Source organism: Vitis vinifera, chromosome 10 (assembly GCF_030704535.1).
Source record: "Vitis vinifera cultivar Pinot Noir 40024 chromosome 10, ASM3070453v1".
Classification (NCBI taxonomy): Eukaryota; Viridiplantae; Streptophyta; class Magnoliopsida; order Vitales; family Vitaceae; genus Vitis; species Vitis vinifera.
Genome location: NC_081814.1, coordinates 6,013,339 through 6,027,131, shown reverse-complemented (window position 1 = coordinate 6,027,131; position 13,793 = coordinate 6,013,339). Strand labels below are relative to the sequence as shown.

The 13,793-nt window shown below is 33.7% G+C and overlaps 1 protein-coding gene across 1 annotated transcript; it reads right to left on the bottom strand.

Annotated features, from left to right (window-relative positions):
* Positions 1–910: 910 nt before the first annotated feature.
* On the bottom strand, positions 911–13,683 carry LOC132254415 (uncharacterized LOC116803646). The gene is made up of 15 exons (XM_059739973.1): positions 13,364–13,683; positions 12,637–12,730; positions 12,258–12,378; positions 10,997–11,070; positions 10,588–10,664; positions 10,387–10,423; positions 10,229–10,314; positions 7,376–7,435; positions 6,874–7,022; positions 5,983–6,109; positions 3,359–3,514; positions 3,165–3,275; positions 2,160–2,270; positions 1,619–1,717; positions 911–1,253 (listed from the first exon to the last, which is right to left on the bottom strand). The coding sequence occupies exons 1-15, from the start codon at positions 13,448–13,450 to the stop codon at positions 1,125–1,127; spliced, it is 1,518 nt and encodes a 505-aa protein (XP_059595956.1). The 5' UTR covers positions 13,451–13,683; the 3' UTR covers positions 911–1,124.
* Between the last annotated feature and the right edge of the window lie 110 nt (positions 13,684–13,793).

Genomic DNA, 13,793 nt, shown 5'->3' with positions numbered 1-13,793 from the left:
TTAATATGATTTAGGTTGATCAATTTATTATTATTCAAATTATTAACAAATTTAATAATGATAAATTACTTATTTATAATTTTATTATTGTAGTAATTTCTATTATTTTTAGATTTTTAGAAACATGCTAAATTGTTTTTTTTTTTTTGTCAAATAACAATTAGTATAAAAATTGTTCTTTTAGTGTAACCAGATGTTAAAAATAATTTTTTGCCCCTAAAAATAAAAATTATTTTTCAAACTCAAAAGCCATTTGATTTTTTTTTTTTTAAATGAAAATGTGATGTTAAATATATTATTATTTGAGAACATATTTTAATTATTTTTACTTATTTTTTTAATTGCTTTAAAAAAATTTATACAAATATAAAGAATAATAAAAAATAAAACATTTTATATAAAAACTATTTATAAAAAATATTTAAAAATATAAAAAAAACAAATTAAAAATATTCAAAGTTCTCAAATGATTTTAAAAATGTGTTTGGTAATGATTTTATAAAACATTTCTAATTTTTTTAATACTTCAATTTGAAGTGTTAAAAAAGTTAGAAACACTTTCTAAAATTACTGTGAAATGAGCTATAGTATGTTTAAAAGTAATTCTATAAAACATTCCTAACATTTTTAACACTTAAGTGATAAAATTTTTCAAATGTTTTTAAAAAATGCTTTTAACCTCATAAATGTTTAAAAAAAAAAAAAAAAAGGTAAAAAATCATTAACATAATTCTCATAAAAACACTCTCCAAACAAACAATTTCACTAAAAAACACTTTTAAGAGAAACACGGTTAAAAACACTCTTTAGCTTTCCAAGATGTATCCTCGAAAACACTCCCAAATACACCTTTATGTTTCTTAAATAGCTTAAAAAGCCTTGAATCTAGTGAAGAGTTTGATCAACGCCATGGTATCCAACGCATTGCCCTTCAATAATCATAGGAGCTTATGAAAAGATAGTTGAATATGGAATCATATCCATCAATAGTTTAGAGTCAATTCTGGAGATGAACGTTGTGGAGCCAGGATACAATATCAACATACACCGCATTAAAACAAATCAAAATTCAAGTCAGATTTTGGAGACTAACCGGTAGTCAGAGACCCAGCAATTCATCCTTCTCATCTTGCAAGAATCGGAGTTCCACAAGCAGCAGGGGCATGATGTCCCTCTTTGAAGACAAGGTTTCCTCTCACAAAAGTTGCCAAAACTTTTCCGGATAGTCTTGTTCCCATGTAGGCTGAGATACTCTGTAGTTACAAACACAGAAAGAATCGATATTCTGTGGGCTCTGAAAAACATGAATTAGATTCACAGCAATAGCTTGGCAAAAGGTTCAATTCGTTATGCAAAACATGCAAAATAAAGAAAAGTGAAGGTTGGGAAGGTGGTCTCATGGAGTCAAGCATGATGCTGTCTGTGTGTCTATATTCTGATATCTCAAATGTCTGACTTTTTCCCAAAGTTACTATTCCAAAATTGCCAAATTTTGTTTCTCAGAACCTATTATCAGCCATATTTATTCATCTTGACTATCCATAATCAACTTTAGGGGCAAAATTTTTTGTTTTCTATTTTTTTTTTTTTAAACAAAGAATAATATATAAGAACATACGGGATGCTTGTGGTAGACAGGATAGTTTTCATCAAGGTCAAACTCTATCTCCGGTTCCCATACAACAATATCTGCATGTTTTCCGACTGCAATGGCCCCCTGCAATATATGCAAATTATACTGTAAACACAAAGCTGTAAAATTGCAGAACTTAAAATCATGTCAAATACCTAAAGAATGAAATTAGAAAGTTTTCCCCAGTGGATCAATCAATCTTATGAGCTAACCCGGTAAGTTGTCATACCTTCATATCATGATTCAGACGTGCTAATTTTTGAAACCAGATATTCATATTGATGTGAGATTGCAATATTCATGTCTATTTTAAAGAAAATAATACTTAACAATGCAATTGAATTTTGTTAACACTGGCATGAAGAGAAGTGCACACAGAACTTTCTTGCGGTTCCTATTTGAATCATTTATGTTTCATGGTAGTGGCTGGAAAGGAAGAACTCCAAAAAATTTTAAAAGCTAGAACAAGCTGTCATGGAAGTGCATAGAATCTGAAAGGAAGAGAAACAAGAATTTGAAAAATGACCTTCAATTCTTGTCCAGAAAGTTTGGCAGGCCTCTCACTCCACCATGAGACTAACTGTTCCAAAGTTACTCCATATTTCCGCCCATAAGACCATGTCACAGGAAGAACAAACTGAAAATGTCATTGAAAGAATGCCAGTTACTCTTCACATAATAATAAAAAGTTAGCAGTCTCAAGAACAGAAATCGATAACAGGTTTGTTCTTTTATTTTGTTGACTAGGTATTGCATATATCACAACATTAACAAACCTAAGAAACTGGCACACACCTTTTCTAGTTGTGCTAGTGGGTACTGTCTAGGTAGAGATGCATAAAGCCATAAACAACTGTTAGTCCTAAAAGACAATGTCATTTTCTCTGGCAGCATCCTTGTATAGCATGGTTAAAGCAGTTAGGTAAGAAAGCACAACCACACTCAAAAGAAGGATGACTCTGTCCACCAACAAGCACATAATAAAAGATGTTAAATTTTTACATGCATACCTACACACCCACAACCATATATACATGTTGCAATGAGTCAAACTCCTATGTCCCTAAACTTTTTACTTCTATTATGCATTTTTTTAGTTTTTCAGTTACAGATTATGGCCATTGTATTGACTAGCTGTATTCATATTTCATGTTCATAATTATATGATTATTGAAGATGCCAAGCTTCTAATTGGACAGAGTGGTGCTAAACTGCAAATCCAGGGAAGCACAAGCAGCAGGTCAAATGGGACTCAAACTTTGTAGCTCAAGATTTATCCAATAATTGAGGTAGACATCCTTCAGGGGCTCATTTATTGGAATGCGGAACTTGTTAAAACATGTGGCATGGTACATCACTCAAAAAGCTTCTTTTTTTTTTTTCTTTCTAAAATCAAATAATAGCAGTTCCATGTTAGTATTCATTTATGTTTCACTTCTGATACACACAAACCCTTATGGACATATGACAATTAACCAAACAATCACAAGAACAAACTCCTGTTCATATAATGAATGAAAAACAAATCAACCTGCAAAGATGATATGCCTCCCCATGCTCTTAAGAAGTCACCCTCATCAAAGAGTTTCAGTTCTGGCACTGATGGTGAATGATCAGAACTTAGCATGTCAATTTGTCCTTCCTGAAATGAGAAGGAAATCAAGAAAATCAAGCAAATCAAATGACAATGCAAACGAAAAACACGCATCATGAAACTGTAAGTACCAATAATGCTTCCCATAGTTTTTCTCTGTTGGCCGCATCACGAATGGGTGGAGCACACTTGAAACGAGTATCACCATCAGGTATCTCCTCTGCTGAAAAAGCTAAATAATGAGGGCATGTTTCAACAGTTATGCTGTCACCACTACTTTTTGCTCCCTGTAAAATACGTAGAAATAGAAATAGCATTCTTTATGAATATTTTGGTCATGATTTACACATGAAAGGAACAGCAGTGCACAATGCCAATACATCAATATAGTTATTGAGATCTAACAGTGGTATCATACCAACACAACAAACAGGAGTCAGAATATGAAAGATGGTGACATCCTCAACTTCTCATAAACAGAAGGTTGAAACTTAATAAATCAGTCATTTAGAAGTTTAAAGAAGTTCAAAAGCAGTGGAAGTGAGGCAGGGGAGTGGCGCTGATGTGGAGTGTGAAAGAGTAAGAAATCTATTCCAAGGGGGCAAAAATACACGTAAGTCCAGATTGTGGCTTGTTGATAACTACTCTAGGTCACAGACTTGAATCTCTTGTACAGCACATTTTTGGCTCAATCATGGTTCAGTAACCATCTTGGGAAAAGGGGATCCATACATGAGGGATGTGGAGTAAAATATAACTTGAGATGAAATTTGATTTCATATTGGTTACATTACATCAGTTACCATTACAATTTCCATGGCACTTCCCTTTTGGAAGATCAGCCAGCTCAGTCTCATTTTATAATTGGGAATATTTAGCATAACTGTGTTTGACATTAAGTCCCTTCTTACCAATGTAGAAAAGGAAAAATTATACAAAATAAAATAGGACATACTTTTAGATTCATATCATGTGTACAAGTAGATGTGACAAAGTGGAAATGAAGTGATTGGAGAATTGAAGAAACAAGCAATTAGATATTGGGAGACAAGCCATTGGAGTTAGTAATTGTTGTTACAAGGCCCCCTCCGTTGTGTGATCACATGTATCAACAACTAAATATCCATTTTGTTTTTAGGTTTAATAATCCATTCCTCTCAGAGACTTGGTTAGAAAAACCTATTCAGAAACATTCTAGATAAAAATAAAAAAAAATAAAAAAAGCATGTGGCAGTTCTGGTAACTGTTGTTTAGAAATGGGAAAACTTACCAAGCACACCCAAGGAGGGGGTGAACTAGAAGTTCAACATTTTTTTGAAAAATTATTGTAAGTTATGAAATTTGAACAAAACAAGCAAAGTAATAATCTCAAGTACAATAAAGTAAAAGGCTAGATAAGAGAAATGCAAACAAGGATTTTATTGTGGTCTGAGAATCCTGCCTATGTCCATGCTCACAAGCTTCTTCCAAGCTTTGAAAAATTTTCACTAATCCCTCAAGAATCTTCTAACCAAAACTCAAATACATATTCTTGGTTTTCCCTGGTACCAAGGGACCTTTACAAGCTCTTGATGTTATCCTCACACCTTCACAGCTTTAATAAAGCTCTAATGAGGTCGTCTCAACCTTTTACAAGTTTATAATGGAAGAAGGACTGAATGAAATTCTACTTTAGAGTAGATATACAAGTCAAATGAGCTTGGACGTAAATGCAATCAAGTATGCAAGTTGAGGTTTGATGCACTATAAAATGCTTAAAGAGGTTTGGACCCAATTTAATAATGACTTACAAGTTATTGGTCCATCGTAAATGAGTTCCAATGGTCATATTTATAGCATTTTATAGGAAATTGAACATTACGCGCATTTCCCATGGTTGACTACTTACTCGCAGACTCACAGTTAGCATTTAGTGTTCTGTGAAGGTGACTGATGAGAAACAAACTGGACAACCAGTAGACCAACTAGCTGACCAATTGCTCAACCAGTTGCACAACCAGTTAATAGGTTGCTAGCTGATTGTGCATCCATTTGTCACAACCAAGCACAAAATAGAAGGGGGCAAAACCACAGGGATAGCTATTGACTGCCCACTTGACCATCTATGTTAGAACCCTTCATTCTACACACATGGACTCGTATGGCTTGGGTTTAGGCCCAGTATTTTATACCAAGTATAAAAACACTTTTTAAACTTTTGAAAACTTGCTGAAAGCTTGAGTTTTTATCCTTGATTGAGTCAAACTCATTTTATTAAAGATTATCAATTATGCTTAGATGAGTTTATTTTTAGAAAGCCTTCTTATGATATGAAAAAGTTTTGGTTCAAAGGCCTAACTTTAAGGTCAAATTTTAAGGCAAAATTTACCTTCATTTGATCATACAAGTCATAGCTTAACAAGCCTAAAACTATCAATACCTAATCTAGATCTTCTTGCCTATCACATTTGGAATTTAACAATAAATCCAAGTCTTTACCTCTTTATCATCAAAACTTGGGTTTAACCAAACGTCAAGCTAACAATAACACAGATTTCAAACCTAACTTCTCAAAATACAATTTGAGGAAGCATATGATCCTAATTATTCCTAGCATTTCCGTGTCACATGAATTGACTCTCAAGAGTATTGGTTTATATTAGAAATTATATATTACACAAGTCTCAACAATAAGTTGTATGTTATGTGATGAAAGTATCACATAAGCAGTGAGATACTGCATATTCATACGTGTGAAAAACAAGAAATACAGCACCTTTATAAGATCTAAGGAAGAACTTGCATCAGACAAATGAACAATGTGAAGATGAGCTCCTTCTGCAGGACCACCAGCCCTTGTATCCTTTGTTACTGTTAAAAGCTCCCTAATAGCTGCCTCCTCCCTGGTTGGAAAAAGAAAAAAAGAAAAAAGGAAGCAGTAAAAGAGAGAGAGACAGAGAGGATCAATAGTCATGTGAAGAAGAACAAGCATCTAGCAAGTCACAGATATATGAACATTCTCATCTGGAAATGTACCAAGGTGTTTTGAAGAAAAGTTCATTATCATGTGAGAAAACAAGAGTAGAGATCAAGCAACAGATATAAAGAAAGGCTCATCTGGAAACACACATGGCATTTGTTTTGGATTTTTTTTTTTTTTGAGAATTTTGAGGAAGAAAAGTAGAAAACACATTAACTACAAAAATGACTCTGGATTTTAAACCCTGAATTCCTGACAGTTCAATTTCCCTCTACAATTAAGTGGCAAAAGATAAGTTACCCCTTCAAATCCTCAACAGGACCAACGCAACAGGTACTCATCATAAAAATACATGTTTTAACCTACAGTACAGGAATTATTGGAGATGAAATTTTCTTCGGGTGATTTATATGGAAAATAATCAAATTAAAAAGCAATTAAACAGCATAAGTAATTTAATTTAGGCTAATCATGCATTCAGGCAGATACTGCCAACCAGATGAAGAACAGCATCCACATGACAGATCAAAAAATTCTGGCACTCAAACCATGGAAAACACACATGTGTGCACCACATTCCACTTCCATGGAAAGCAAATTAAAAGAATCTTTATAAAGCTTGAACTATTGACAAACAATTTAGCCATTAAGCAAAGTATAGAAAAACTAATAAGCAGAGTGGTGTACCATGAAGAAGGCCTAGACTTTAGATATGTTGAATAAGACCGCACATCATCAATACCATCTTTCAGTCCTGAATTGCTTTCAAGATCTTGTTGAATCTCTGAATGCACAAGTAAAGGTCTTTTATATTTTGCCAGTACTGATAGCCCCTCCTACAAGAGCCAATAATTGAAACCACAAGAAAAAAGAGTTAAATCATATGTTCCTTGCAGGAAAACAGACCTAGAATTGCAAACATGATGCCATCCAATCCTTAAAATTGGTTCATTGACAAAGAAGTTAACATGCATAAAAGCACAAAATATGTTGCAGAAAGCCAGACCATACAACTAACCATGCATGCATGAATATGTGACAATTGGAAAAAAGGAATTTGGAAATGAATTATCATAAAGTAAAAAAAACCAAGAAGACATTAACCCTGAAACTGTAGTTAGTTTCACTAGGAAGCTCAGATCTGTCATCCAAGATACCTTGATCTAGTATCATGCTTCATGAAACAAACCTTAATATGACTGGCATTTGTCATGGGAAAGTCATTGATCCCAGAAGGACACATGAAAGACTACAACCAAAAAAAAAAGAAGTGTCAGTAAACAAGTGGCTATTAGAAGGAATTCTAGGAAATCAAGGAAAAAAATTTTATGAATCTAATATGCCATTAATATAGCAATGTACAGTACAAGAAAGGGAGAGAGCATTATAGCTTCAATGTTTAAGACCTTCTTAAGGTGCAAATACATGCTCAAACATCTATGCATTTATCCTCTATATACTTCTGCCCCTTTGCAAAAAGCGCATGTATAGTTGTATACATGTGACTGTCTAGATATAAATCAAACCATCCTTTCAATATTAGAATTACAATTATAAAAAATAAAAAAGATGAATCTGTGCAGTTCAACAACTGATTGCCTAAATTTCTTTACCAGAACAAATAAATATCAACACATTTTCCAGATTACTTCTGGGAATGCTTAAGAGAACCACACTCCATGAACATCAGTATCTTGCAGTAGATCAAATAAAATCCTCAGCTAGAAAGCAGATTCATCAATTTTCTGAGCCAAATGATGCAATAAACCCAATCCAACCCTAAACAACCCACTTCTTGTGCTAGCTAGATACCAACCCAGCAGAGTATTGATAACCCCAAGAAGTATTGAACTCCAAACTTCTCAACAGTGAATGAACCTGCCCCATACCATTAAATAAGTAGGTGATTGATAGATTCATCAACTTTCTAGGCAGGTTAAATTACCCTTAATGTGAGACTGAAGAAATAGCAAAGGAATACAATCATGTGGCAGAAATGGTATTCCTCCTGTTAACTTTCTAAGATCCACCACCATAACTTATTATACACCCATATATTAGGAAGGGAACCTTCCTATCTAACCATGAAATCTGACATTTATATAGGGTATGTTTGGATAATAAACAATGGAATTGGGAGAGAGAATTTTCTTCTGTGGACTTCAGGATTCTGTTGTTTGGATTAGCATATAGAATTCCAAGAGAACTAGTGCTGAAGTGGTAGTGTCATAGATAAAAGTGGAGGTAGTCAATGGTGGCATAGTGTGGTTATTGATGGTAGTGGTAATGTACCAGCACTAATGCCGTGGAGGTTGTAGCTATAGGCAGAGTGGTATCAAAGAGTTGGTGATGATGGTACAGATGGAGTGGAGCAGAGTTAAGAGGCAAAGACATTGGTGAGCTATGTTGCATGAACTTGGGAAGAGGCATGAGGTTGAAATAACACCCACAGCAGCAGGGATGTGGGGCAATTTTTCTTTCTTTCAATACAATAATTAGATTGTCCACTTCCGCCTATCTAAAAGAAAATATTGTCCATTTCTATTTACTTCACATTACTTATTTTGCAGCATCAATGGTGGGGTGAGGAGTATGAAAATTGTCTGCCACATATTTGGGGCTGCCTCAGGTGCTCCCTTCAAAGATAAATCTGCTTTGGACGTGGTAGAGGAAAGGTTCTCCAAAAAACTAGCTCTTTGGAAGAGGCAATACCTCTCAATGGGAGGGAGACTTACTTTGTTAAAGAGTATCTTGAGTGGCTTACCTATATGCTTCATGTCCCTTTTTGCTATTCCCAAGTCAGTGGCAGTGAAACTAGAGAGACTTTGTAGGGCTTTCTTGTGGGAAGGAGGGGCTCTAGAGAAAAACCTCATCCAGTGACGTGATCGACGAATCCTTTTAAGATTAGGGATAAAAGAGAAAAGAGAGTTTTTTTAGCAAAAGCATGTTATTTTTTGCTTCTAATTAACTTGCAATTCATTTTTTTCTTTGTTATAATATATTTTAGTACAATTAAGATTATTTTTTACACAAGTCCATGCATCCTAAAATTTGAGACGTGAAGGATTAGGAACCTTGACATACACTAACATTGCAACTAACTTTAGATCAGCCCCTATCATGGTTGATGGTTGGCTTCTTAAAATTTTTTGCAAGAACTTCTTAAAAACCCAGTCATAGTATAGCCACCCTCAGAAGCATACCAGCAATTATTAACAATAGATTATCCTATATAAAATTAACAATAATAATAACAATGGGGCATAAGACACACTAATAGACAGGCATTGTACAAATATTATTTACAATCACAATGATCCAAGGAGAGCCACTGTCATCAAGTGATAGCAAGGGTTTCAAATAATGTGACATTTCATCTGCAAATTTAAAAATGGCAATGTACTTAATAAAGATCAGCCCCTCCACAATAGCCTTACCCTCATGTTCTTGGAAAGAGACGGTTTGTTGATTTGAATGTCATAAAAAATTAATAATTGAAAACAGATCATGCAAGGCAGTCCCACAATTGGAAATGAATATAGGAAACAGACATGTTTAGTTTATTACAAGCATACAACACAAGTATTTTCTCATCTTCATGAAAACACTCTATGTTTCCTCCAAGATCAGAAAGTAAAATGTAGCAGACTTATAACAGTAACAATTGCAATCAAGCGCAATCGACATTTACATTTGCAGTTAAAAGTCGTTAAGAAGAAAAGGCTAAGAAAATTTATGATAATGTACTTGATGATAAAGGAACATTAGTAGTTAACAAAAATAACAGTACACAAAAAGAATGACTAAATTCCATGAGTGCTCCTTTGAGTTGGACAAAGCTTAACTGTATAAAAAGTAAGAAGTGCATACAACCTGAATACTTTTAAGAAATATTATTTAAGGGAGACCTGCTCCTTACCCCTACAGAAGAATGCAAATCCTGAGTCTAGGCAAAGAAACTTGTATAGCATGATTATACTGTTCTAAGCAGGTATCACAGGAAGAATAGTTGACAACATCATTTAAAATTCCAAACAGTTACCTTCAAACCAAGGGCACCAGCACTAAGCAGACCCTCCAGCATACTTGCATTGAATGCATTTTCAGGAACTAGACCTCCCCAGAAACCTGTTTAACTAAAGTTCAGGAACAGAAGTCCTTGAAATATCAGCATGCTAAGGTATAGCTACAAGAACATACCAACATCGATGTAGATTTTTTCTTCTGCAGCTTCAATCTATTGTGCAGGTGTTTAAAGGATTATAAGAACATTGGTTAGTTAATGTACAATTATGGAGAAAATAAAGCAAGCTCGCTATAAAATGAGTACTCAGAATCATTATGTGGCCACTTCTTATATAGTTAACAACAAAGTGTGAGTTGAAAGCAAACCATTCATACCTTGAGTTTTAGAGTTTCCTCAGACACAGTTGAGGGAAAACTATTTAGAGGCATATCAATCAATGTTGTTATACCACCTGTAGGTACACGGTTATGCCAAATGCTTAGTTAGGCCAGTAACAGGGTAAAAAAAAATCTACTTTAACACAGCCAAACTTTCTGACACTGCACAAAAACAGTCAGAATCAACCAAATAAATATGTGAAAGTAAAAATTTTAGAATGCTGAACTCATCGATGATCAGAGGACAACAAAATGAACAATATTTTATACGTGTTTCAAAGTTTGAAGAAATATCAAATGCCTTGAATTTTGGGAATCTTAAAACCACTCCCCTAAAGAAAATCAATTAAGAATATAGAAACATTATTCAAAATAACTTTATGAAAGGAAGGAAAAGTTGGCATACCAGCAGCAGCTGACTTTGTTCCAGAAGGAAATCCTTCCCATTCGGTTCTTCCAGGATCATCAAGGTGTGCATGCCTGCCATTGACATGATCAAAAAAGTTTAATGAAGGGGAACTATTATAAGCCTATGATAATTCATGGCACCCAAGTTAGTTTTTTTATTCTAAAATAAGAGAATTGATCTATTTCCTACCAAGCAAGGCAACTCCATGAACAGTCAACCCTCGGTCTTTTCTCCCTTTGTTCAAATAGAAATCAACTCCTCATTCTTAATTATAAATGCAAAATCCAAGACCATGGCTTTACTTGTGCATATCCTTCTAATTATTGAAACTTTTAACAGTTCTTATATTTTCCAGTTCTAGATGTATGTCTCATACTATATTTCCCTCATATTTCTGTTAATTGTCAAATCTGCACCCACACGCTCTATTTTCAGTTATAGGTATAACATACTAGGATTATTTTTTCCAACCTACAATGAAATTTTCAATGTTATGAATAGAGAGTGAGTGTGACTGAATGCAACACAGAAATTAAGTAGCTTCATTGTATTTTAATTAATATTACAAGCTAAAAGTTCATCACCCTGAGTCAGTCCATTAAAAATAAAGACCATCTCACAAATGATTGTAAACATTTGAACTACGTTACTGTAAGAGACGTCAAGTTCAAGTCCATGCCAATAGCGGTGATGACGGTTCCTATTCCTTTAATGACCCCACTCTGGTGATGAACTAGATAGGACTGATGCATAGAAATTCCATGGGATTTTGAAATGTTGCTTCAGAACAACAGTATACCAATAGATAAGTGCATGGATGAAAGAAATGCAAAATGAAGCATGGAACTAATGCTTACATCAACCAGAAAACCTGACACCCATTACTGGAATTTCCAGGGAAATGAAAAGAAGCAAACTTTTTCCCATAACATGAGATATATGAATGGGAACTAGGTTATGTGGAAGAATGCATGGGAAGCTTCTGAGAAATGGATAACAAAACAGCTTGAAATTCCTGTGTGAATACACTTTTAAATTATATTTTCACATTTCTTACAGCAGTTTCAATCCAATCTCCTTTACAGCAGTTTCACATTTCTTACATGTTATTCATCTTACATAAATATAATAATTCTTATGGTAGTTCCAGTCTCAGTTCAAACTATTTTCCACATCTGTTTCATCTGCCAATTATATGGTTTCAACTTAATGACAACATTAAGAAGCAAAATTACTAGCAGATGTGTCCACATCTTACACATCAATCAAGCCAGGCATGACAACAGCCTCTCCATGATCAATTACTTGTTCCTTCTTGACACTTCCACGCCAATCCTCTCCATTAACAACTGAAGTGATGTACTCTCCTTTTACTTCAACTGCTCAGTTCCAATTTAAAAAGAAAAAAAAAAAGCAATTAAATAGTGTTAGAAAAAAATATTGCTCAAGGGTAGTAACTAATTATAATAACAATGATGAAATATGGTCTTAGTATGATAATGAGAGTAACTAACATCAAAACAAATGTTGTTTGAAGTATAACAAGTTATTAAATATACAATGCAAATCCAAAAGCTCTAATTTTATTCATGGGAACTTGAAATTAAATGAAAATATTAACAGTACACTGAACAAACCTGCACCAGAAATAACCCCTTGGGGGGTTACAATTCGCTTGCTGGTTATCCAGTAATGGTTGTAAGGAACAAGGCTGCACCCAATGTGAGATGGCTGTAATATAAATGTTAAATTTTATAAGCAGCATTACTTACATTAAATGACAAATTTTCTCTTCTCCTTCTTTTATTTCTTTCTTCTTTTTTTGGTATTGGGAAAAAATTCAAATGGCAATGTCCAAGAAGGGAAGGGATTTGCTTTAAAATGGAAGCAACACCCAAGTAAGCCAACTAGAACTGAAATAATACACACGCAAACACAAAGCATGCATATGTAAAGTGATGAGGGGCCCAAAAATCATGTAATAATCATAACCATATGGGTAATTACTCATTTGGTTATCAAACTAGTGTAAAAAACAGAAGAAATCTAAATTTCGAATCATAATTTTTCCCATCTATGACCAATGAACAGCCACCCTTCATATAAATATCTATGTATATCAATTCAGCCCAAGTAAGCCAGGTAGAATTTTCCATTTTCTGACAGGATAACAACAAATAACATAAAACTGAAGATTTTAATTTCTACTGATTTTCCTCCATTTTCTCAGCAAACAAACAGAGGAAGTTGAAACCACAATCTATTACGTGAAAATTGAGGGATAGTGAACTATAATCAAACAAACAAAACAAGACGGAATTGAAAAAACAGTATTGAGAATAGAAGAGAGTAGAAGAATACGACCTTGGAAATATTGTTGAAGTAGAAGAAAAGTAGAGAAGACAGCAACAGTGTTAGCAAAGGCAGGAGCCTCGACTGCAGAAAATCCATTTCTTCTATTCCTCTGCTCTCTCGCTCCTTGCCCAAAGACGGGACTCGATCGAGTTTACTTCAGAAAAATAAATAAAAAATAAAAATAAAAAAAGTTAAAAAGATGTTTTTAATTTTTCTTAAATAAAAACTATTTTCTAAAAAGATAGTATTTCATACAAGGAAGAAATATTAATGTAAATAAAATATTATTTCATATATATTCGAAATTAAATATCATATATAATATAAATATTTTGTTTATTTATAAGACGTTAATATAAATATTAAAATGTTTAATTAAATGATTTTAAAATTATAAAAATTAAAAAAATAAAATCAAAATCAAAATCAATAACCATTT